At 32.0% G+C, this 27,488-nt stretch overlaps 1 protein-coding gene and 2 pseudogenes across 2 annotated transcripts; 1 reads left to right on the forward strand and 2 right to left on the reverse strand.

Annotated features, from left to right (window-relative positions):
* The first annotated feature begins 5,454 nt into the window (after window positions 1-5,454).
* LOC123892678 (MDIS1-interacting receptor like kinase 2-like) lies at window positions 5,455-9,572 on the forward strand. Its single transcript, XM_045942527.1, has 2 exons — window positions 5,455-8,560; window positions 9,010-9,572. The coding sequence occupies exons 1-2, from the start codon at window positions 5,641-5,643 to the stop codon at window positions 9,369-9,371; spliced, it is 3,282 nt and encodes a 1,093-aa protein (XP_045798483.1). The 5' UTR covers window positions 5,455-5,640; the 3' UTR covers window positions 9,372-9,572.
* A 2,669-nt stretch (window positions 9,573-12,241) lies between these two features.
* Window positions 12,242-18,635, reverse strand: LOC123888816 (annotated as a pseudogene). The gene is made up of 11 exons (XR_006802290.1): window positions 18,486-18,635; window positions 18,268-18,377; window positions 15,833-15,930; window positions 15,510-15,666; window positions 15,285-15,408; window positions 14,389-14,932; window positions 14,202-14,296; window positions 13,830-14,111; window positions 13,565-13,697; window positions 13,242-13,458; window positions 12,242-13,164 (listed from the first exon to the last, which is right to left on the reverse strand). The product of XR_006802290.1 is annotated as a subtilisin-like protease Glyma18g48580 (transcript).
* A 6,781-nt stretch (window positions 18,636-25,416) lies between these two features.
* Window positions 25,417-27,488, reverse strand: part of LOC123892298 — a 15,933-nt pseudogene continuing 13,861 nt past the window's right edge.

Consider the following 27,488-nt stretch of genomic DNA (forward strand, 5'->3'; position numbering starts at 1 on the left):
CTTGTGCTTTAAAGGCACTAGATAAAATATCTAAATATAGAAATTTTGTATTAAACACTATAGTAAAAAAATATAATTTTAAAAAAATTGAATACACAAATTTCAAAACATTATTTTTACTTTTGGCTTCTTAGAGGCATATGGTATATAGGTGTATGAGTAAAATATTGCATTCCAAATTATATATAAGTCGTTTTGACCATTCCATACAAATTAAAAAAAATGTAATTAATTTTGTATGGAAAAAAAAATTATGAGTTTATTTGACAAGATTATCGTTCCTTTATGATATAAGAAAGATGAATTAAATAATTGAAAGAAGATGAAGTAAATTAAACATAGGGTAGGTGTTTTTTAATTCATCTTTCGAAACTCTTGATGTAAATCAGATTCCTATAAGAAGATATGTCTTTTAAAGATGAATTAAGAATTAATAGATTGAAAACACATGTAAATTTTCTCTCCGTAAGTTTAAAAGACTTCTCTTTTACAATCAGAAATAATAAATCAATATAAACAAAAGTTATGATTGAATACCACAAGATTTTATCATAAATCAAACGTTTTTTAAAATCTCTTAAAATCCTAACTAAGTCCCTTATTTTGCTTTTATAAAAGTCATAATCAATACCACAAGATTTTTTTAACGTAGAAAAAGTCTTTTAAAATCCTTTAAAATAACATATATTCACATTTGGTTTAGGACACAAGCATGCTCCACAAAAATAAGACTTTGACCCTTTTATTCTAAAAACTGATCTTTAAGTAGTAAAATCTTTTTTATTTATTTTTAATGATACATAATGACATTTTTTTATTGGCATGACTATCCAGTGTTACTTATTATTCGAGTTCAGATCCTCTCCATTTGGAGGAGAAATGGAGATCTCAATTTCCTTGACTATACGACTGACACGTGGTAAAAGACACATGAACGGCCATGATTGATTTTAAACCATTTTAATTTATTTAATTTTAAGAAGAAAAAAACGTTTCAATGCCTTTGCTTCACTACCAGCCAAAGTTCACGGCTCTTCCCCTCCGCCGTGTCTACCCACCACCATTTCCCCTCACCCATGCCTCTCCCTTGGTGTACGAAGCGACACCGGCATCTCTGCCACTCTACGTCCCCTTTTCCTTTTATTCTTCTCTACAATCTCTAGCTCTCTTATTATCTTCATCATTGCTTCTAGGTTTCGATTTTGTTCAAATAGTTACTGTATTTTGCTAGATAATGAATACTGGTTGTGGTCTTGTGGAGTGTGAGTGAATGTATTTTTTGTTTTATCAGTTCAAAAGATTTATGGTTGGGGGCAAAGAGAAATTCTCTTCTTTTTTTTTTTATGTCAAAAACCATTAGTTGTGGTGGCAGACTGAGATGTTAGGTTCAATGACCGGTGGGACAGCAAGACGGCACGGCAGCACCGCCATTGGCAGCAACCGGCATAGGGCGGCTAGACTGAATTTAATCTTAACCGAGAACCCGATCTCAAGTTTTAATTGTTTTAACACTTTCAATAGATTAAAAATTAAATCCCAGCCATTCATTTGCTAACGTGACACGTGTCTTCTACATGGTAAAGGAAATTGAGATCTCCATTTCCCCTCCAAATGGAGAGGATCTGGACTCTTATTGTTCATATTTTATGTGATAATTTTTATTTTGTACAAAAAAAAAAAGTTTATTTTTAGTCACATATTTTACCCGTGCTTCACACGAGTTTGGATACTAGTTGATTCAAGAGGAGAGCAAATGTTAATTGATTCTTCTCTATTCGACAAATGTTAATTATATAAATACTACTCCATCCGGTCCTTTTTATAAGGAACAGTTTGGAAAAAAAAATTGGTCACTTTTATAAGAAATTTTGACCAATTTTCAAATGTTTTAAATGTTTGATTTCACTTATGCCCTTATTTATTATGAGAGAAAATATTAAAAATAAGTAAATTAGTTGAATTAAGAGTAACTAAATAAGGGTATATATGGAATAAGTTTAAATTTATAGGAGTATTAAATGAAAATAACTATTTACAATGTGTTTTTTTGGTATGTGTAGTTTTTTCAAAGTGTTTCTTATAAAAATGACCGGAGGGAGTATAAAATAATAAAAGTGTAAAATTTATTATTCTAATTTTTAAATATTGTGATAAAATTTATTTTTTTAAGAAGCTAAATTAGCTCACCCAAATTGGCACTAGAGAGAATCGAACCTGAAACCTTAAGAAGGAACACACTCCCAGATTTCAAGTCAATACCAATAGACCAATCCAAGTGGGTTTATTGCGATAAAAACTATTTTCCTAATTGAAAAAGTTATGATCAAATATTTTAGTCAAAATAGTAATTTTAATTGTAAAAAGTCTGCTCAAAATATTTCAGTCAAACATTAAATCTTAATCAAATACAACATTAAATAACAATAAATTATAATGGATCCCACTTATTTTAGATGGATAGAAGACTAGATACATCCTTGAAAAAAAAAAATTAGATACATCGTATTTTATGATTATACTAGTATATATGAGAACGATGAGAATACTGCTTTACCACATTTCTCTATGCCACATTTTGTTTCCTCTACATAAAACATACTTCCTCCCCCCTCCCCCCCCCCCCCCCCCAAAACTTTAGTCCATTTAGAGTTTTACACGGAGATTAAGAAATAATAAAAAATAATAAGTAAAGTCATTTTTACCCTTACTTTATTAAGAAAGAAAAAATATATTTAATTAATGTTTTAACTTTGGTAAGGGTACAAATGGTAGAGTATCATTAAATGTACATTGGTTTTTTCAAAGGACTAAAGTTTTGGGACAAGAGGAGTGCTAGCAACACACTCTTTAACAAATACACTCTAACACACTCTCTTCTATTGGTTAAAATTTATATGGATCCCATAAAAATTATATGTGTCCACATTTTTTTATGGGACCCATGTGAATTTCAACCAATAAAAGAGAGTGTGTTGGAGTGTGTTTGTTAAAGAGTGTGTTGCTGGTATTATTCTTTGGGACAAAACTAAAATGGTAAAAAGACTAAAAGTTTGGACAGGGGACATTTTCTAGCAGCATATAGCTTAAGTCATCTCATTATCACCAACCTAATATTTATCAGGTACTATTCAAGCTTAATTTTATTTATTTTTTGGCATCGGTGTCATTAGTTTATGTTCTTGTTAGCTGGGTTTATGGGTTTCTTGTTAGTATACAATAGTTTTAGTGCCGTTATGGGTTAAAATTATTTAACACTTGCAAATATATGATGCATCTTTTATTTATTGTTTTATTTGTAGATGATAAATAATATACTCCCTCCGGATACAAATATAAGAAAAAAAACACTTTAAATTTTAGACATAAATATAAGCAAAAGTCAACTACTTTTAAACTAATTAATACTATTATTCATAATACTCCCTCCGGTCCTTTTTATAAGGAACACTTTGAAAAAATTACACAAACCAATGAAACACATTTAACATAGTTATTTTCATTTAATACTCTTATAAATTTAAATTTATTCCATGTATACCCTTATTTAATAACTCTTTATTCAACTAACTTACTTATTTTTAAATTCTCTCTCATAATAAATAAGGGCATAAGTGAAATTGAACATTTAAAATATTTGAAAATTGGTCAAAGTTTCTTATAAAAAGGACCAAATTTTTTGCCCTAAGTGTTCCTTATAAAAAGGACCGGAGGGAGTATACCCTTATTTAATCATTTCACTTTTCAAAAGTTTATGCGATTTCCAAGGCATAAATCACTTTTCAAAGGGTAATATAGTAAATTTAACTCATGTTTTGAATTAAATCAAGAAAATTAACTACACTTAACTAAATTTCTTAAACACCGCGTAAATAATTATTTTTCTTATATTTTGTGTCCGGAGGGAGTAATAGTTGATGGTAATGCTAGGGAGACCAGCAATAAAATTAGTTTTGATTTGAGTGAATGTTCACAAGAAAACTGGATGTTTTGAGAAAAAAAATTTATTTTAAGGTCGAATTCCAATTCTCATTCTCATTCTCATTCTCACCAATATATTTTTCTTGTTTTAATTATAAAACTTTGCTATTTTAATGTTATTAGTTTGTTTATACCTATGATAAAGAGTGACTTTGCCAATTTAAACTCATGAAGCTTTGAAAAGAAAAAAAAAAACCCTATCCTTTATTTTAAAATAGTTTCGATGATTAAAAAAACATGACATTATTAAGTAGTTAAAAAAATATTTAAGTTTAACTTTTTTTTTTTGTGTTGAATATGTCAATTCAGGAAGACCGCATAATTTATTCCCAATCAATATGATGATATTTTTCTAAATCACAACAATAAAAGTAATGATAATATCGATGTTTTAATGACAAATATATTATATGTTAATATAAAAAACAAAAATGTATAAGAGAAGGTTAAAAAAAACAAAGAGATACTATAAACAAAATGTTATTATATTTTTTAAACCCTATAAAATCAATTAGGTCATTAACTTACACTTATGTGTTTATAACAAGTTATTGTTTTTTGGACCTTTTAAGCATTTTTGTACGAGGTTTGGTAAAGGCAAAAGCATCATTAATATGTGTTTTTCGAGAAGATAGAGTCACATATGTGTTTTATAAAGAAATAATTTATTAAGAGAAGCAAACCTAATCCACTTGGGGTTGGTTTAGTGGTGTTGGCTTGAGCCCTTGGAGTATGCTCCTCTCAAGGTCTCATGTTCGATTCCTACTGGTGCCAATTTCGGTGAACTAAGTGCATACAGAACAAAAAAACTCTGACTTTAAATGGGGTCCCCGTAAGTGGGCTGTGAGATTGGTCCCCTTGTATTAGTCAGTCCAAAGGCCGGGTACCAAGTTTTTTTTTTTAAAAAAAAAAGAAGAGAAGAAAACCTAATTTATAGTTTTCAATATTGTAAACTAAATAAGGATATTTTGGTTTCCCGATAATGTTGTATATTCACAAAAAGAATACAAATTTTTCAAGGAAAAATAAAAACAGAAAATACAATTTTAAGTTTTAAGATAGTAGCAGGTAGTTTTGAATTTAGCACAAGCGGTGAATATTATTGATTATAATATTTAATACATTACTTTTAATAAATATAAAATTTCTTAGTTTTTTTTTTTATTAATCCTCCGGTTCCTAGGAAAAGGAAACTCTAACAATGGAGTTTGACCGCGAGATAAGTAAAATTTGGCTAAAAAATTGTTCCACTTATAGGAATCGAACTCAAGTTCTCCTAAACGATTTAAGTAGATGGTGCATGAGAATTTGGTAGCATACTAATGCACACAATTAATGATTAGTACACTCACCATCTAGTGTTTTACAAAAGCAAAATAATATGAGTGGTGAAAAATGAGCTTTTTTAATAAGTGGAGGACAAAATAATACACACTTTGGAAAAAGTATGAGTAGGAAAAGTAAGTTGATAAATTTGTGCAAGACTTTCTAAAGTGTAATTAAGTCACACTAATCACGTTGCTTGTTTAATTTCTTTTATAAGGACCCAGTAACTCCAACATTAGAATCATCACCACACAATATAACATATATTCACTCAAAAAATTATCCAACATTAGACTATACCCTTGATCCCAAAAATCATTCTATACTTGAAGAACCATGGAACCTAAATTTATCAAGAATCTAGCATGTGGGAAGATTCTCTTCATAATCCTTTGGGTCCTTTTAACAATATTTTTTCCTCAAATTGCTGGTTTTTCCAAAAAAACTTCTTTGACCACTACTTCTCATGATCAAGCTACCCTTGGAGACCTTGAAGCAAAAGCTTTGTTGAAGTGGAAAGATAGCTTTGAAAACCAAAGTCAATCTCTCTTGTCAACTTGGAGGACAACCACAAATCCATGCAAATGGGAAGGAATTCAGTGTGACAAATCCAAATCTATATTTAGCATAAATCTTGCAAATTATGGATTAATAGGTAAACTTCATACTCTTAGTTTCTCCTCATTCCCAAACCTCATTAGTTTAAATATTTACAACAACTCATTTTATGGGACCATTCCTCCACAAATTGGTAACATGTCCAAAATAAATGTTTTGAACCTTTCTTGTAACCCACTTGAAGGTTCCATCCCCAAAGAAATTTGGACATTGAGGAGTTTAAAAGGCCTTGATTTTTTTTATTGTCAGCTAAGTGGTGAACTTCCTAATTCCATAGGAAACTTGTCCAACCTCTCATATCTAGATTTAACTAAGAATAAATTTTCTAGTGGTTACATTCCTAGTGAAATTGGAAAATTGAAACACTTGGAGTATCTAGCTATGACATTTTGTAATCGTATTGGTCCCATTCCTAAAGAAATTGGAATGTTGACAAAACTTCGTGTTATGGATTTGGCAGGGAACACTCTATCTGGTACCATCCCAGAATCAATTGGTAACATGACTAATTTAAGTAAACTTTTACTTTCAAATAACACATTGTTGTCTGGAACAATCCCACCCTCCTTGTGGAACATGTCTTCTTTGTCTAGACTCTTCCTTACTAGCAATAATTTTTCTGGATCAATCCCTCCTTCTATACAAAACTTGGTTAATTTGGATGCACTTTCATTTTCTTCCAACCACTTTTCTGGACCTATTCCTTCCACAATAGGAAACTTGACAAAGCTAACAAAAATATTCTTGTTCCATAATAATTTTTCTGGATCAATTCCTACTTCTATTGGAAATCTAATCAATATGTTTAGCCTTAGTTTGTTTGAAAACAATCTTTCTGGAACTATTCCTGCTATAATTGGAAATTTGACAAGGCTAACATCCTTATTATTATCCACCAATAAATTTCATGGTAGCATTCCACTTAGCATGTATAACTTTACCAACTGGGAAGTTTTTGAATTTGAGGAGAATGATTTTGTTGGCCATTTATCACCTCATGTATGTTCTGGTGGATCTCTAAAATACTTCTATGCTTCTCATAACCATTTCACCGGTCCAGTACCAACAAGTTTGAAAAACTGCTCTAGTATTGTAAGACTTAGGCTTGAGGATAATCAAATAGAAGGAGATGTAGCACAAGATTTTGGTGTATATCCGAATTTGGAGTACATTGATCTAAGTGATAATAAATTTTATGGTCACATTTCACCAAACTGGGGGAAGTGCCCTAATCTTCATACCTTCATGATATCCAACAATACTATCACTGGTGGCATACCATTAACACTTTTGGAGGCAAACAAGCTAGGCAGGCTCTACCTTTCTTCAAACCATTTAACAGGAAAACTTCCAAAGGAACTTGGATACCTGAAATCATTACTTGAAGTTAAGATCAACAACAATCATCTTTCAGGAAATATTCCAAGTGAAATTGGATTGCTACAGAATCTTGTAGATTTCGATGTAGGAAGAAACATGTTGAATGGGACAATACCAAAAGAGGTTGTGAAGTTACCCTTGTTACGAAATTTGAACTTGAGCAAAAACAAAATTGAAGGGAGAATTCCATCAGACTTTTCAATGTCACAACCTCTTGAATCTCTTGATCTTAGCGGGAATTTGTTGAGTGGAACAATACCAACAGTGCTAGGAGAGTTGAAGCAATTGCAACAACTGAATCTGTCATCCAATAATCTTTCTGGCACTATTCCATCCAGTTTTGATGATGTCATGTCAAGCTTGACCTATATCAACATATCAAACAACCAGTTAGAAGGGAGGTTACCAAATAATCAAGCCTTTCTCAAGGCTCCAATTGAATCATTAATAAATAACAAAGGCTTATGTGGTAATCACACTGGCTTAGTGCTTTGCATAACCAACCACAGCAAAAAGAGCCACAAGACTCTCTTACTAGTATTGTTTGTTATCTTAGGTGCTCTAGTACTAGTATTTTGTGGAGTGGGAATTTCAATGTATATTCTTTATAGGAGAGCAAAAAAGGAAAAAACCAAAGATAAAGATTCCAACGAAGCACAAGAAGAAGAAGAAGTATTTTCCATATGGAGTCATGATGGAAAAATGTTATTTGAAAATATCATTGAAGCTACCAATAACTTTGATAATGATTATCTCATTGGAGTTGGCGGTGAAGGATCTGTTTATAAGGCTAAGTTGTCTACAGATATGGTTGTTGCAGTCAAGAAACTTCATTCGGGAATAGATGGGGAGAGGCCCAATTTCAAATCATTTGAAAATGAAATTCAAGCTTTGACAGAAATCAGGCATTGTAACATCATAAAGCTCTATGGATATTGCCAACATTCAAGATTCTCATTTTTGGTTTATAAGTTCTTGGAAGGGGGAACTTTGACAAAAATTCTAAACAATGACTCGCAAGCCGTTGCATTTGATTGGGAAAAGAGGGTGAATGTTGTTAGAGGTGTGGCTAATGCTTTGTCCTATATGCATCATGATTGCACACCTCCAATAGTTCATCGTGACATATCAAGCAAGAATGTTCTTTTGGATTTATCTTATGAAGCTCAACTTTCGGATTTTGGAACAGCTAAGTTTCTAAAGACTGATTCAAGTAGTTGGACCACATTTGCAGGCACCTTTGGGTATGCAGCTCCAGGTTAGATTAGACCCCTATTCTTTTTGTATATAGAAATGGAAATAATCACATCATTACAATTTACATAACTTTTTATATTGAAATTCTATACGGGGGGGGGGGGGGGGGGGGGGGATTGATACCACCAGAGAGGGGTATTGGTTTAATCACTAAGCAAGAATTAGTGTACAAAAAAGTGGTGTAAATTTTGAACAAGTGATTTGTCGACCAACGACAGTTGGATCAACAAAAAAGTTAGTCTTTCACATTGTGACAATCAAAACAATAGGTATGCTTTTTATTTGTTGAACATAACACGTTTACACAAAGATTATAGGCCAGTTTGTTTCAGCTTTAAAAAAATGGATTCTAAAAACATATGGAAGCTACCAAAGTAATATTTTTTTATGCAAAAGCCTATTATTAATTGTTTCATGTGGAATAACTTTAAAATTAAAATTTGTTTGTAGAGTTTGCCCAGACCATGGAAGTGACTGAGAAGTGTGATGTTTATAGTTTTGGAGTTCTTTGTTTTGAAATCCTTCTGGGAAACCATCCAGCAGATTTCGTTTCTTCATTGTTCTCGTCGTCTACAGCAACAATGACTTATAATTTGTTGTTGATTGATGTATTAGACCAACGCCCTCCTCGACCTACCAATTCAATTGTCGGAGATATCATCTTGATTACAAGATTGGCATTTTCCTGCTTGAGTGAAAATCCATCTTCTCGTCCAACCATGGATTATGTTTCAAAAGAACTTTTGAAGAGAAAATCACAATCACCTTTAGTGGAACAGTTCCCTCAAATCAGACTTGGACAACTCCAATAAATTATCTTTTTTTCTTTTTTCTTTTTCTTTTCCTCCATGTCATGTCATCTATACTTTATCTTATCAACTTTCCTAGTAATGTGTGTATATCATATCTATGTCGTCTGTACTAGTTTACTTTTGATATCCTTAGTGGTTTATGACTGTGTTCATGTATTCTTGCCTAAAAGGAAAAATGAACAATTTTTTAGTTGACTGAAAGAGAAAAAACACTAAATTATGAATTATTATGTTAATAAGCTCTGTTTGGGCTGAATATTTGATTTACGAAACCTTTTTAAATTTAATGAATAACTAGTAAGTACTAATTAAACAAAAAGTTAATCTGAGTACATAGATGGATAAGTAACAATGAAAACAAGCTATACAACCTATACCTATAAGTAAAGATTAAGGATTTTTTATATTGAAAATTCTGTAGGACCTCGATATATCTCACAATTCATGAATAGTATAAAAAGACGTTAATTCAACCTTTTTTTTTTTTTTTGTAATAGATGTTAATACAATCACATCTATTTGATATTGTGAAAATATAGTGATGTTATATATAAAAAAAATTTGAAGACTCGGTATCCGGTCCAAAGACCAACTAATCTGAGGAACACCAATGCCAATTCCACCGTTAATGATTGGGAATTAAGCTAGAATAACTTAGGTCAATGGCAGATAATTAGATTGTAGTTAATTACATAATTTAGAAGTAGAACTTATTTTGTCATTTGAGCATTTATTATATTAAGTTATTTAGATTGGGCTTTATGGTCTTTAGACTCATTTAGGTTATTATCCATTAAGACTGTTATATATATATAGGATCTGTTTGATCTGCAAAATATAAGTACTGAACAGAACAATATAGGACAATACAAGAAAGAACAACACAGGACAAACGTTTAAGGTATTGAACAAACTTTGTATCGTACGATGTTTGATGGACAAAAAGATATTTTGGTATTTTTAAAAACTTGTGCAGAGGACAAAAAATTGTCCCATGATTCTGTGGAGGACAAGAATTTCAGTTTTTGTTCTGTCCATTGGCCCACAGTTTGTCCAGTACCAGAAACCATTTTAAAATCAAACACAGTACAACAGAAGTTGTCATGTCTGGTCCCTTATTTTTTAACGGATCAAACACACCTATAGTGTTTTTTTTGACAAAAATATACGTAATGTTTTGACACACTTAGAATGAAATGAATGAAATTTATTGTTAGGACTTGTGCATATGAGGAGAGCTCAACACAAAGTACTAGTCTATTAGGTGGAAGAGTCTCATGACTTAAGTACCACGTTGAAAACTTTGATATACTTAATTTGGGACTCCTAACCGTTCACTTGCGGGGTATCCATTTAAAGTCAAGATTTCACTTTGTATGGACTGGCTCATGAACAATGTCAATTGGCTTATTGTTTACCCAAGTAGAAGTAATCTATTGAAGCATGTTTTTATGAATGACAATATACTAAAATGCATGTCAAGATACATGTTTTTAACATTGAAGTTTAAGAGAGTGCAAGGAACTAACCATATCTATATAAAATAGAGAAAGTAGATAAAGAATTTATCCTTATCGTCAATAAGAATGCCAGCCATTGTTCAAGGTGATATATATCATATCTGTCACAGAAACAGATACAAAAATAGTATCAAGAGAGTTCTAATCCATTTAAAATGCAGTTAAAAGCATACATGATGATTCGTAGACAGATTACATCAAACATGTTTCAGGCATTTCATAATTCAGTTGGCGTACCAATAATTGAGCATTCTTCCAACAAGAATTTTTCAGTATCAATTTAAATAAATTACAGGGAGAAGCTACAAATAATCAAAGTAAAGGAAACAATAAAAGCGTTAAATCCGAAATCAAAGTTAGAATACTACCTATTGCCAAAGGGTGTGGCGAGGCTGAGAGAAAACAAAATCTTCGAGCTACGGCTCAAAGGCAAGGCAATGGTGCGAAGGGTGGAAGAATGTACGAAAGTTGAGGGAGGGTTAGTTGATTTTGAATGGAGCAATGGCTTTCACGAGATAATAAATTAACTTCAGCCAATTGCCATTGTAAGATTATCTCATACACATTGAAGATCAGATTCAAGATTACCGTAGATTATCTCATGCACATCTGGTAAGTTGTTTTAGCCAAAATTTGCCAAAGGGGAAGATTGTTGTTCCTTTTGGTTGGCTGCATTAGCTAAAACAACATGTGTTGTATCATTTGGACACGTCATACAAGCCTAGAGTGTCGTGCAAGTAAGCATAAGTTTGTTACGATCCAATGCACGTGTTTGTCTAAGCGAAATCTCAGTTAATTTTAGAAGATTTGTTAATAGGAATTAGTTAGATATGTTTGAAAGATTTAAAACAAATCTTGTCAAATAAAATCATATTCTGTTAGATTATTTGACCGAAGGAACATTTGGATTAGTCTGAATTACAAATGTTGAACATTTCATATTCTGATGTACATAAGCAGAGGAAACACTCTTTATCAACCCAACTAGGATGATCTTGGTTTACAGATGGAAGTGTCTTTACTCCTTCTGCAAAATGCCAATAAGCTTTCAGAATCCACTACTTGAACTAGTTACCTGATGAAAAATACACATTCGATCTCTAACAATCTGACTAGCTAAAAATTTGGGTGAGCAAAGTAATAATTTTCACTAGTCCTCTTAACACGGTTTTATGTCTTGTTACTAGATAATTTGTGGACTTATTGGATGATATTTTCTTACGAGAGTGATATAGAAATGAGAATATTGTTGAACCATTTTGAAATTCTAAAAGGAATCGCTTTGCATGGGATTAGAAAATTAAAGCTACAAGCATATCCATTGCGTTCATATATATGAAGAGATAAATATAAACAACAGACTAAAGATACTGCACTGCCATTTATTGATAATGATTACAAAACACTCCATACTATAAAACATAAACAACCAAAGAAGGATAAAATAACAAAAGGCACACAAACTACGGATATGGATTGCAGTCGCAGTCATGCAATCAAATTAAATCTGACTGTCTGATTAAGATCGGACGGTACAAACTTAAAGTAGTTTAAATAAAAAGAAAAGTCTGTTTTAATTTAGAACCGCCTGATCCTAATCAAACTATCAGATCTGATTTGACTGCACGCAATCCAGATCCCACAAACTAGTGATAACATGAAATCCTAATACTCAAATACATTGGCAGTGCATGCACACTGTAATATCCTGACAGAACGAATCAGGAATGTTTATTTGCGCTTAACGGTGATAGGACTCCTTACAATGTGTTTTCCATCTGTCCATTGCAAATTTCCAAATTGATATTTCTTCCGTGGAGTCACATTTGTTGCCTGCACAATAACTTGGAATGTCTTCTTTTCACCAATTTTCTTGAAAGTCAAGGAGTTTGGTACAACGGCAATTTTATATCCAGGCAATTGGGCTTTTGCTACATATGTGCCGGGTGACCCAACATTGGTGACCGTCCGAGTGACATTAACGACATTTAACCCAAGATTCGGTAACGTGATTGAAGGGTAGTTAAAGTCTTCTATGCTGTGAGATCCGGAACAAACAAATGTACCATTGAAATTAAGTGCTGAAATGAGTTGTTGGTTGTATCCATAAGCACATAGGAAATTCAAGTAATCCTTAATGCCTAGATCATAAACAAGTCCAGGATCTATTGCAAGGTCAGGTTGAACATGCCCTGAACCATAAGCAAAGGGAGTTGCTTGTTTTTTTTTAAATGCATCTTGAATTGGTCTGTTTGTGTTATCTAGTGTGGTTGCTGTAAGGATATATAGTTAAGTTAGAAATCTTGTGGTTAATAGAGAGTATATGTATTGTATGTCTACGTGTGTGTACCTGTGGTCATGATAGCCGATTTAATAGCTGCTGGACTCCAATTAGGATGCTTTGTTTTGAGAAGTCCTGCAATGCCGGCCACATGAGGGCAAGACATAGAGGTTCCTTGTTGTACATTGTATGGAAAACCTCGGCGATTGTCTGTTATTAAGTTGGAAGCACTTGCGAACAATGAGTAGGCAGCAAGTATGTTCACACCTGGTGCAGTTACATCAGGCTGAAACAAAAAACAAATGAAAAACCCCATTGAAAAAAAATAAAGACAAATAAGGAGTATTATTATACATAGTTGATAACTAGTCCATGTGTGTATAATTATATACCTTGAGTATTGACGGCTGAATCTTATTTGGTCCTCTAGATGAGAATGAAGCCATTACTGGAGCTGGCTTTCTTCCATACAATACTTTTGCTCCTGAAAACCTTATTGTGGTACCCGACTTTAATTTAGAGTCCCTGCAATTATAAATATAATGTGTATATGGTTGGAGCCTTTTCATTTGTAACATGTCAACAAATGTAACAGATTTAAAAAGGTTGTGTGTGTGGGGGGAAGGAAGAGGTTGATAAATATATATAATCAATTACATGGAAGTTATGTCATAAGCAGCATGTGACCCTGCAGGTTCTGTTGTATTGATAATAACTAGAGTGTTTTCATCTTGCGAGTTACCCACACAAGACAAAACATGAGGCTCAGCAAGAGTTGTTTTCCCTTGTTGTGGTCGATTGCTCAAAAGCATTCCCTTGGCACCTGCTGATAAAGCTTCCTGACCCTCAGCAACTGATTTTATATTTCCTTCTCGATCACATCCCACTATTTTGCCCTTCACTTTTGAAGGATCAAGTGTTCCGGGCCTACAAAGTCGCCTGTAACAATATATAAAAGAATAATAAGAAAACATCATTTAATTAATAAATAGGTTATTTTAAAGTGAAGCATTTGAGGTTTGTACTTACGCAGCACGATCTGTCGCATTGGCAAGTTTACCATCCGTACCAAGAATCAGAGAAAACGACTTATTAGGCGGTAAGGTTACAAAAAGACTAGCTCCCTAGTAATAGAAATTAGAAAACAATTATTTCAAATTTAATAATAACAACAATAAGAAGTAGAAAAAGAATAAAAAATCAGGATGACATATACCGTGACTTTTTTGTTACCAATAGTTATTGTACTGCTGAAATCTCTGTCTAATGTACTAGCAGCAATTGTGAATACCCATGGAGCTATATTCACCACGCTTCCTGCGGTTGGTCCATCGTTCCCTGCAGAGGCAACTACTAATATGTTTCTAGAAAGTGCATGGAATGCTCCTATTGAAACCTCATCTGTGAAAATATCTTCAGGATAGACAAGATATTGGCCAGCAACTGAAAGTGATAATATATCAACACCATCACTAATGGCTTGGTCAATAGCAGCTAACACGTCGGCTCCAAAGCAGTCAGCAACATCTGTTAGAGACCAGCACACTTTGTATGTGGCAACTCTAGCTCTAGGTGAACCACCTTTTATGGTACCATTGCCAATACCGAATATACTTGCACCTGGTACGAAGTTTCCACCTGCTGTTGATAGTGTATGAGTACCGTGTCCTACAAAGTCACGTGCGCTAAGTTGCCATGAGCGAAGCTTGCCATAATATGCTTCATAAGCATTGCTGAAGAATCTGGCTCCGATTAGCTTCCTGTTTATATATACCAAGAATAATTAAACTGATAAAGGGGTACGGAACAGGTATAAATTGGTTTGTCTCTGGTTTTTTTTGGTTGAAATTGGTTTGACTCTGTTACCTTGCAGCTATATCACAGTATGTTGAGTGAGATAAAGGACAGATAAGTATGGGAGCATTTTCTGTTTGGACTAATAATAATCTGAAAATTTGTTAATTCTCTTATAATCTAGCTCTATTATATATTCCATTCTAATATATTATCAATAGTGTAAATGTATGATAATATGATAATCTATGTGAATTTAAGTACAAAGTTGGTGTTAGAAGATCAGTAAAACTGATAAGTTGTGAGCGAGAGAAGAACCTGTTGCAAGGATTTTTCTTCAATTTGCGGAATTGTCTAATTTGACACGCATTTGTCCCACGCCATTTAGATGGAATAGGTCCAAATCCCTTATCACCGAAGCTCTTGGATTCCGGCCAAACACCTACTCAATTTCAAGAGTGGAAACAAAGATTAAAAATTGTGGATGTTATTTTACATACAAGTCTCAATGTGCAGCAAAAGTTATTATAGTAAAAAGCTTACCGGAGTCGATGTTTGCGATTATTGTATTTTCACCAAACTTTCCCTTTTGCCATGCAGTGTTTCTTACCATTTCTTTGCAGTCCAAGAAATTCCCATGACCTTGTTGTGTGCAGTTTATGAGATTTGCTCAAGAACACTGACACTACATTTGCTTTTTCTGTTCAAAGTTAATGGAAAAAAAAAAAAAAAGAGAGTTCGGTAACACTTTGTTTTTTTGTACTAACCATATATCCAAATTAAACATTTATTTATTTATATAACTAATTTTAGTCATTAAATCTATTTGCTCTAGTTTAGTTGGGTCACTATGGAAAAATGCTTACTTGAAATATCTGCTGCTTCTTCTTCTTCAAGTAAGGCAGCAAAGCCATTGATGTGTTTGTTATATGAGTAAATGATTGCTTCTTTTGCTTTCTCCCGGCTGTAAATAATAATACATAATCCACATCAACTTTTTTCCATATCCCTACTTTTTTCGGAGACTGTGTTAACTTTTTAAAGTAAATAATAGAGAAACAACTTTTTTAAAGAATAATAAGTATAGTCCCCGTACGAGTCGGGATTCGAATCCCGGACACTCTATTTATTTAAAAGTGAAATTTCTAGCCATTATGCTAAGAGTCATACTAAACGGTGTTTCCGCGATAAATTTTTTATTTTTTTGAAAACTTTGTATTCAACCTTAGGACCGACTAATCCAAGATTTTTTTAAAAATGGTTAAGGAAATAAAAATGAAAATAAATTTCAAATCATTAAATACACGACTTTCAAGATTTTATTACTATTTTTGTTTTGTTAATCATTGTTGCAGAATCAGTGTTTTTCATTTCTACTTTTTTTTTACTTATATATGAAAAGGAAAATAGTACATAAAACCAACACACATTTCAAATGTTTTTAGGACTTGTTTGCATTGATTTTATTTTTTAGTTTATGAAAAATTGCTTATTCAAATAAAAATTGTTTTTTACGTTAATTCATAAATTCTCATTAACTAAAATTGTATTTTTGTAAGTTATTTTTTCATAAACTATCGTTACAAACTTATAATAATACATAAAAACTTATTTATTTATATAAACTGTTTTGCATAAGTTCAAAATTAAACTAATTTAATGGGTCTTGATCTAATAATTTTTTATTTTTTCGTACAATCTAATAATTTTTTAATACCCAAATTTTTTAATATTTCTATAATAAAAAAGGTCGGGGTAAATGATTGTTCAATAAAACATTTTTCTTTTTAATAAATCTGTCGGTTATCATTATCATTGTTTAATGTACTACAGTAACATGTTATACATGCATACGTACCTTTAGAGAAAACAATTTTTATAGGTATATATATTTTATTTGTCGGTTCCTTCAAAAAAAAAATATATATATTTTATTTGTCGGTGTCAAAAATATATTATTTGTTAGTATGTTAGGTCAGGGAGATAGATCATCTCTTGAGAAAAAATCATTGGAAGATGTACGGTTGATATATCCACCATTTATTTATTTTTCTTTTTAAATTAAAATTATAGTTGTCAAAAAAAATGAATTAGGATTTCATTTATATAAAAATGTCACGGAAGACAATTTTCTCCTATATTAGGTTGCTAGTATGGAATTTAAATTTCGAAGCTCTTTTTCAAATTTATTAGGATTAAATAATTTTGTTGTCCATGAAAATACAATTTTTTTTTACAAATTTATTAGGGTTAAATAATTTTGTTGTCCCGAAAAATGTAACAAATTTTAGTTTTGTTTACTAAAGATAAAAAAAATAAAAAAATTAATGACAAATATATTATTATTATTAATAACTAACTAGCTAGGTTCCTCCACAAAACGAGCAAAAATCGGTAAAAGAAGAACTACAAAACAAATGCGTCGTATATAGCGGAACACCAATGAAAATACCAAAACATACACCACCTAATAGAGGTCCACTTCTAATCTCATTCTTAGAAGGACACTTCTCGTCTTCCAGATCACCAAAAAAGATACTAACCCGACTCATAAAGATGTCACTAGACCAAAAAAGATGTGTTTTTATCCTCTCAATTTTCTGGTTAGTTTTTTTCTTTATTAATGACCAATTTATATACATTTTGAGGTTAAAGTTATGACCAATTTAATATCCATAATTTTTTATCGTAGATTCTTATAACAAACAGCAAAGAATACAAATATATGTTTGAATGTGTTTTGTAGTGAGCTTGGTCTTTAAATATGACTTTTCATATATTAATATATCTATTCAAAGCACAAAACATACTAAAAATATAGTAGTTTTGTTCCGAGAGAAAGAAATTGTCCCAAAAATTATACAAAATAGTTGTACAAATATTATTTCTCCTAAAAACAATGACAACAAGTGAAGTGAACACTAACATTACAATAGTTCTACAAATATATTTTTAAAACAAAAAAAGATATCTCAAATAAGTTAAATGAAGACATTAAACTAGGTTAATATCTCTTCAAGTAAGAAGAAGCTAACTCAAAATAATATAAAATATAAAAGAGATACAAAACTTGGGGAACTAGGCCGATGTGTTAAGCATATATTAGCTACATAATATACCGACAATTAATTTTTGCTTGATTAATTAAATAAATTAGCACATTTGTTTATGAGAAAATGTAATTATTTTTCTTATTAAAAAGATAATAGTTGCGCCAATAAAAAAACAAAAAAGTTAATAGTACTGTAACTTCAAGTTACACTATGAATAAAAAAAAATTATAGATGCATGCATTGTATACCTTCCCAAAGTTGAACTTAGTAAATCATAATGAGAATTGGTAGCAATATCAAGTTCAACAGATGTAGGGTGAGGGCCATGAGAATGTGCTCCCAAGTATACAATGTAACACTGCACAACAAGAGCAACGGTTGGTGAAATGTCACAAATGATGGGAATTTAGCAACACAATTGATCATAGTTTGTAAAATAATTTAAATATATAGCATATAGGCCTACCTTTTTTGTGCCATGGACGGCTTCTAGCAAGAACATGAAAATGAAAAGTAACGAAACCATAATGCGATGAAGAGAAAATAGGGAACCACCCATTTCTTTCTTAGTATTTTTGGACTTCACTTCAAGAACTACATCTAGCTAGTACCCTACATATATAGTCCTTCTCACTCTCTTTTTGTGAATAATATCATGTGTTGTTTCTTCGCAATTTCTCCATGGAAAATTAGTGCTTGACATAGCTTTTTGCTTTTTGAAACAATATAGGAGACATCTTAACTTTAGCACAATCTTTTGGCTTTTGAGTCTATTATTTTGGCAAAAAGCGTGCTTTTCCTCCTCGTTATTCATGTACTATAATTCACAAAACACTATTATTATAGTAATTATTATGTTATGAGTATCTAAGTTCTTTAAGTTAGAAATTGGTCGAGTGGTGTTGGCTTGGGCCCTTAGAGTATGCTCCTCTCAAGGTCTCAGGTTCGATTCCCACTGGTGCCAATTTCGGTGGGCTAAGTCCATACAGAGCAAAAAAACTCTGGCTTTAAATGGGGCCCCCGCAAGTGGGCGGTGGGATTGGTCCCCTTGGATTAGTCGGTCCTAAGGCCGGATACCAAGTTTTCAAAAAAAAAAAAGTTCTTTAAGTTAGATTGTTAGATGGACTTTTTTATGTATTGGAGGCATGTCATTAATTATTGCAATTCAGTCTTTATAATTTATACAATTATCATATGTTTATTGTTTTTGATAACCATATCTATTTGTGAATCGATTTAGGAACCAACTGAGTACTAACCCTAACTTTTCGTACGAGAATTGATATAACTAGAACATCGACCCGTGCGGTGCACGAGTCTGATTAGTTGTAAGATATATAATAATTAAATAAAATAAGATAATTCCAATAATGTAAGGTATATGAAAAAAATTGGAGTAACATTAAACGATAGTTCAAAAATAATTTTGGATAAATATTCATACAAAGAAAATTATGTTATATTACGGAAGACTTCCTTATAAACCACATTCGAAGTCTTAGTCGTATCTTCACCGTCGTCATCGATGATCAATATTTTTAATTTTTTCTATAATTAACTCTTGAAATTGCAAGATATAACCGACCATGTGAAAACACCAGTGACGGAAGATATATCTCAACATGCTTTAAAGATTGTCCCTGGCTCTTATTAATAGTCCTCAAAAGAAATCATTATAGGAATTTGTCTCCGTTGAAATTTAAAAGGAATTCCCACATCCGTTGAAATTACTTCCTGAAATAATTTTTCCTTCAAAAGCACGTTTTCTCAATCTCGTAATAATAAGTCTTGTTTCATTGCATAGTCCTAATTTTTGATTCAAATTCCTTAATAGCATAACTAGAACTCCAACTTTAAGTCTCAACTTGTGATTTGGAAGTCCCGGCGTAGAAATCGTGTTCAAAAAATCGGGAGTATGAACATCATCCACTGTTTGACCGTCTACATTTTGTGTGAGCGGAGTATCATGTCTCAAAATATGCTTTTTCTTCACCAGGAATTAAATCCAACATATAATCATTTATTGTGTCGACTATTGAATTTTTAGGAGCTAGTATAACTCTATTTTTGAAATACGTTATATCGTTCATGTTTTGTAAAAGTTGGGGATAAGTGCTTTCAACGATAGAAGCAAGAGGATCACCTGAATTTGGAATCAATAAATCTGATTGAATGTCAAGGTCTAAAGCATCGTCGTTGTCATCTTCAATTTCTCCATCGCCAACACCCAAAACCCATTCAGAAAACAATCTTCTTTGATCCGGAAAGGTTATGATACATTGTTAGCAAAAGAAAACAAATGTGAATCAGTGATTTTTTTCGTAATTAATAATATAGTCACGTTGATATATACCTGGAGTCAACTACTATTTGCATAAATATCACCTTGATATATATTTGCAGTAATACGATCAACCATACTCCTCAACATGAACAAACTTTTAAGTTCATAAAGACATAAAAAAAAGTAATTTTTTTTAGCATGTTTAGTTAAAAAAAAGTAACTTTTAAGTCCAATGATTTTTTTCTTTTAAAAATCTTTTAAAGCATACCAGCCATGCGTTAAATAAATATTATTTTTAATTTTTTTCGACTAATACTTCAAATTGATTCGCGAACGGATCTACCAAAGTTGCGAAACGAAAAATTTCGTGTCAAAAATCAGCATAAAACATCTTCGGAAGCATCACTGCACCCTATAAAATCAATGAACAATAGAAATGTTAGGAAAAAATAAATATGAGTTTTTCCATTTAACAATGTTCTATGAAATGATGAATACTGTATATTATTTATTCCTTGTTAAGTATCAATCTAAATATAAATATAATAGAAATCATTCACTAAATGCAAAATTGTGTCGTGTGTGAAAATTCTAATATCAATACTCAGTATCATAATTTTAATAGAAATAACATATAAAATAAAATTAAATATAAATAATTGAGAATTTTGGTGTAAAAAACAATCTATTAAAAAATTTGGAACTATACTAACTTCGGTTACGCAAAACTCAACGCAGTAGGTCCGATATCTAATTTGTAATTCATTAACCAACTTCTCCCGATCAGATAAATGATTGGGATTCAAATGAACTGTTTATATATATATATATATATATATATATGGGGTTTTCTAACTTAGACCCTAGTTAGGTCTAAGTTAGCAAGGTGCACCTTTTCAATTGGACCAAAATACCCATTCTTTTTAATTAATTAACCAAAATACCCATTAATAGACGCGGATCCAGTGTCGCGCGCGTACCGAAGGACCATGGTTACAGACCGTTGATTTCCATCAGACAGCCAATATCTGATCTCATCAAGACTGTCTGATCAATCCGACAGCCCAGATCATCCTGATCCATCAGATTCCAGCGCGTGCGCCACACTGGATTACACCTTGGAGAGAGAAAAATTTGCTTTTTAAAAGTAGGACACGTGTCACACAATGGTTGGCTGGACGTGATTTTTGTTCATTTAATACTTTGAACTCAATTATTTCGTTGTAAATTAATTTTTTTATTTTTTTTTTATACCAAAATTCATAATTTTTTTTCTACAAATAGAGACTTGGTTCGTTTGATTTGGACACCGAAAAAAAAATGCAATTTTTCACTACCTTAATCTCATTTTTTGTCTACTAAATACGTTACTTGTGTGTTGTAATTTAACACGCACCACTCAACCAACTCACTGAAACCATTATACCAGGAAAATAGTAGATAATATTCTGGAACTTTTGGTATATTTTATGAAATTTTTGGAGACCTGAAACTATTTTATAGTTAATTAAATGAGATAAAACGGTAATTAAAAACTAATGTTTGCTTCTGAAACCATTTTACTGATAGAATGGTTGGCACATAGTTGTATTCTGAAACCATTTTACTGGTAGAATGGTTTCAATGAGTAATTTATTAATTGTGTTTGCTTCTGAAACCATTTATCTGGTACAATGGTTTCAGAGAGTTGTAATCTGAAATCATTTTGCTGGTAGAATGGTTTCAGTAAGTTGATTATTAGTTATTTGCTTCTGAAACCATTTAGCTTGTAGAATGGTTGCACATAGTTGTACTCTGAAACTATTTTACTGGTAGAATGGTTTCAGTGAGTAATTTATTAATTGTGTTTGCTTCTGAAACCATTTATCTGGTACAATGGTTTCAGAGAGTTGTAATCTGAAACCATTTTCCTGGTAGAATGGTTTCAGTGAGTTGATGTAAGGTAGTGAAAAATGAGATTAAGGTAGTGAAAAATTGAGTTTTTTTTTCTGTGTCCAAATCAAACGAACCAAGTCTCTATTTGTAGAGAAAAAAAAATTATGAATTTTGGTATAAAAAAAAATAAAAAATTAATTTACAACGAAATAATTGAGTTCAAAGTATTAAATGGAAAAAAATCACGCCCAGCCAATCAGACAGCGACACGTGTCCTGCTTTTAAAAAGTAGATTCTTCTCTCTCCAGGGTGTAATCCAGTGTGGTGCGCGCGCTGGGAATCTGATGGATTCGGATGATCTGGGATGTCTGATTGATCAGACAGTCTTGATGAGATCAGATCTTGGCTGTCTGATGGAAATCAACGGCCTGTAACCATGGTCCTGCGGTACGCGCGCGACACTGGATCCGCGTCCATTGATGGTAATTTGGTTAATTAATTAAAAAGAATGGGTATTTTGGTCCAACTGAAAAGGTGCACTTTGCTAATTTAGACCCAACTGGGTCTAAGTTAGCAGCCCCCTATATATATAATATATATATATAAAGTTAGCATAAAGTTTTAAAACAATATCGATTTCAGGAATAAAGATAATAAATCACAAAACAGAATGAAAGTTTATACACACCTCTGAGTAAATTAAGTCGAATTGTGGTGAAGTTGTTAACATGAGACATTGAAATGTGAAAGATGTTTTTTTTTTAATAGATTTCAATATTGTTGAAAGTGTTATAGTATGAGAATATATATATAATTTTCCAAATCACACGTGATAATAACTTTCCAAATCTCACACGGTAATTATTCTCTAAATTTATTATCCGGTAGAAAAAAAAATCATTGATCAGGAAAGACATAAAAATATTTCGTGATGAATAATATAGTCAATAATAATTTTGATAAGATATACTTTTAAAATTGATGGTGCTTATCAATTATTGCACAGAATTTTAATCATAATTGGTGTGTACTTGCCATAATGGTTGGAAATATTGTCTTGCACTGAAGGGTTGCGGGTTTGAATCATAGTCAAGACAAAATTTTATTATTTTTTTAATAAAAATTGTAAGATAAAATGGAGGGAAAACAGTGAAAACAAATTAGGGTTTAGAGTTTGCTTGTGTATACAAGCTTGATAATATAAAAGATTGTTCACTCAAGTAGTTTAGGTAGACATATCAAACTTTTGATTGTGACTTTAGAATTATTGTATTTTAATGCTTTCAATAATTTCGGACTCGCCTAAGACATTAGGGTATTGTTATTAACGAATTGGTTCTAAGTCAGGACATTTGTCTTAATTATTCTTGTGTTAATTCGTCGTAATATTAATAATGAATTGTAATGTATAACCGCAATTATCCAATAGTGATAGAAAAGAGATTCAAAATAATCTAATTGTTTTTCTCATCTGAATTCAAAACAAATTTATCTTTCTTGTTGTTATTTTCATTATTGCTATTTTTACTCAATCAAAAACCCTCCAAATTACGCTTTAATGGATTAAAGCTATTTGAATTGTTGAAATAAGCAATCCATGTGGAGAGAAACTTATTATAAATATAATTACTTGAACGACAATTTAGTAAACTTGATAAATGATCCATCAAATTTGGAGACCTGGAAATAGAATATCTTTTAACAAGGTAATTTTTCTTTCATCCATATCCCAAAGGAGAAAAATACTCCATTTATATAGTTTTGGGAATATAAATGCAAAAATGTGACATCAAGTGGGTCCAAATATCATTTATACACCTCAAAATATTTAAAAACTTTGGTAATGGAAGAAATGGAAAGCATAAGAAATGGAGAGGATCTCAACTCATCTTTCATCCCTCATTTATAGATAAAATTGACATCTCTAAACTTACTATTGCTTATGCCTTATAAAAAAAAAAAAACTTAATACATCCATCCCTTATTAATTATATTATAAGTCTCCATTGACATGTTTTTTCGCATAGTACAAAAAAATTGATAGTATAATTAATGTGTACTTTTTGAGTATTACAATTATTAAATTGTCCTTAGTGGAAACATGTATTTATAGTTAATTTTTCATATTATAATGCAACGTAGAGTTATGTTTGAAAAAGTAATAAAAAATATATGTTAAAAAACTTAAAAAATGACTTATATTTAGAGACAAATTTTATCTTTAATAATGTGTTTATAATTAAGGATGGAGAGAGTATAAGCTAAATATATAAGACTATGTTTGGTAAGGACTCAAATTCTTTAATTTTATGGGGACAAAAATATATTTTTACCCTTTATTTAAGAAAATGAGGTTTAGTGAGATAATGTGGCGAAAATCATGATTGATATTAGTTGATACCGTAAATTTTTTCTCTATTTTTTACTCCTACCAAAGAAACGATTTTTTTTTAAAAAAAAATTTAAAATGTTTAATTAATGGGAGATGAGAAAATGAAGTCGTTCAGCTTCTTTTGTGTTCACTCAGGAAACCTCGATTGTCTGCCTCTTCTTCGTCTCCAACGATGCACTTCTGCTTAAACGTTTCTCAGGTTTTTCTTTTTCCCCATTCTTGTTTCCCTTTCAAGATAGTGTTGTACAGTATTAGCCATATTCTATATAGATTCAATTAGAGCAAACATTCTTCTTTAGGAGGGAACATTTGGTTTATAAAATCAACAAATTTGATCACGAAGATTATTAGTACTTATTATTAGTTTAGTGGGGGACAAAGCTACTAGATTGTTAGATTAATTAACTGAGGGAACACTTCGATTCGAATCAATTACAAATGTTGAACGTTTCATGTTCTTCTGCTATGAAACATAGAGACTCTACGTGTCGGTGTCACCGACGCTCATGATTACATTGAATTATATTATTTTCTTAAATTATTATCGGTGTCATGTCATTATGTTAGTGTCGAGTTAAACATGCTTCATAATTCTTCTGTACATAAACATAGGATACACTAGTTTAACGCAATTAGGATAATCATAGTTTATAGATGGAAATATTTTTGGCTTAATTACATATGTGGTCCTTTATGTTTATTTTACATTTCAATTTGGTCCCTTAAGTTTAAAAAGTTTCAATTTAGTCCTTTTAGTCAAATGTCAGTTTAAATCATTCATGTAACTAACAAATTTGCATACGTGGACAACTTGGGAGGGTGTCAAATGGAAGTTTTAGATGAAATTAAGCTAAAGATTTTGCACTGCCACTTATTGATAATGATTAGAAAACACTTAATATTACAATACATAGACAACCAAAGAAGCATAAAATAACCAAAGGCACACAAACTACTGATAACACGAAACAAGATTGTTTAGTTGCGCTTAACTGTGATAGGACTCCTTACAATGTGTTTTCCATCTGTCCATTGTAAATTTCCAAATTGATATTTCCTCCGTGGAGTTACATTTGTTGCCTGCACAATTACCTGAAATGTCTTTTTTTCACCAATTTTCTTGAAAGTCAAGGAATTTGGTACAACGGCAATTTTATATCCAGGCAATTGGGCTTTTGCTACATATGTGCTTGGCGACCCAACATTGGTGACTGTCCGAGTGACATTTACGACATTTAACTCAAGATTCGGTAACGTGATTGAAGGGTAGTTAAAGTCTTCTATGCTGTGAGATCCGGAACAAATAAATGTACCGTTGAAATTAAGTGCTGAAATGAGTTGTTGGTTGTATCCATAAGCACATAGGAAATTCAAGTAATCCTTAATGCCTAGATCATAAACAAGTCCAGGATCTATTGCAAGGTCAGGTTGAACATGCCCTGAACCATAAGCAAAGGGAGTTGCTAGTTTTTTTTCAAATGCATCCTGAATTGGCCTGTTTGTGTTATCTAGTGTGGTTGCTGTAAGGATATATAATTAAGTTAGAAATCTTGTCGTTATTAGAGAGTATATGTATTGTGTGTGTACGTGTGTGTACCTGTGGTCATGATAGCCGATTTAATAGCTGCTGGACTCCAATTAGGATGCTTTGTTTTGAGAAGTCCTGCAATGCCGGCCACATGAGGGCAAGACATAGAAGTTCCTTGCATAACATTGAATGGAAAACCTTTGCGATTGTCTGTTACTAAGTTGGATGCACTTGCAAACAATGAATAGGCAGCAAGTATGTTCACACCTGGTGCAGTTACATCAGGCTGAAACAGAAAACAAATTAAAAACCCCATTGAAAAAAATAAAGACAAATAAGGAGAATTATACTATAGGTAGTTGATCACTAGTCAACTTGTATATATATACCTTGAGTATTGATGGCTGAATCTTATTTGGTCCTCTAGATGAGAATGAAGCCATTACTGGAGCTGGCTTTCTTCCGTAGAATGTTTTTGCTCCTGAAAACTTTATTGTAGTAACCCGACTTTAATTTAGAGTCCCTGCAATTATAAATATACTATGTAAATGGTTGGAGCCTTTCATCTGTAACATGTCAACAAATGAGTAACTTTAAAAGACTATGTGTGTTTGTTTGAGTGAGGAAGAGTAAGACATATATATAATCAATTACATGGAAGTTATGTCAAAAGCAGGAGCATGTGACCCTGCACGTTCTGGTGCAGCAGGAGGGTGGTACTTGCTTTCAGTTTGTGGCCTTGTAACACAAGACAAAACATGAGGCTCAGCAAGACTAGTTTTCCCTTGTTGTGGTCGATTGCTCAAAAGCATTCCCTTTGCACCTGCTGTTAAAGCTGCCTGACCCTCAGCAACTGATTTTATATTTCCTTCTCGATCACATCCCACTATTTTGCCCTTCACTTTTGAAGGATCAAGTGTTCCAGGCCTACAAAGTCGTCTGCAACAACAAATACATATAAAAATAATGTCAAGAAATCCTTATTTAATTAATAAGTACGTTATTTTAAAGTAGATCATTTGAGTTAGACTTGTACTTACGCATCACGATTTGTTGCATTGGCAAGTTTACCATCCGTAGCAAGAATTAGAGAAAATGCCTGGTTTGGTGGCAAGTTTACAAAAAGACTGGCTCCCTATAATACAAAATAGAGATCAGTTATTACAAATTTAATCAACATATAAGTTAATTAAAACAACAATAAGAAGAAGAATCAGAAACAGGATGACATATACCGTCACTTGTTGACTGTTACCAAAAGTTATAGTACTACTGAAGTCTCTGTCTAATGTACTAGCAGCAATTGTGAATACCCATGGAGCTATATTCACAACGCTTCCTAGGGTTGGTCCGTCATTCCCCGCAGAGGCAACTACTAATATGTTTCTAG

This window comes from Trifolium pratense, linkage group LG6 (assembly GCF_020283565.1).
Source record: "Trifolium pratense cultivar HEN17-A07 linkage group LG6, ARS_RC_1.1, whole genome shotgun sequence".
Taxonomy (NCBI): Eukaryota; Viridiplantae; Streptophyta; class Magnoliopsida; order Fabales; family Fabaceae; genus Trifolium; species Trifolium pratense.

Excerpts from the sequence above, each read along its gene's own strand:
- LOC123892678 (XM_045942527.1), top strand. The coding sequence starts at position 5,641 with ATGGAACCTAAATTTATCAAGAATCTAGCATGTGGGAAGATTCTCTTC. Across the intron at positions 8,561-9,009 it reads CTTTGGGTATGCAGCTCCAG|AGTTTGCCCAGACCATGGAA; the intron begins GTTAGATTAGAC and ends ATTTGTTTGTAG.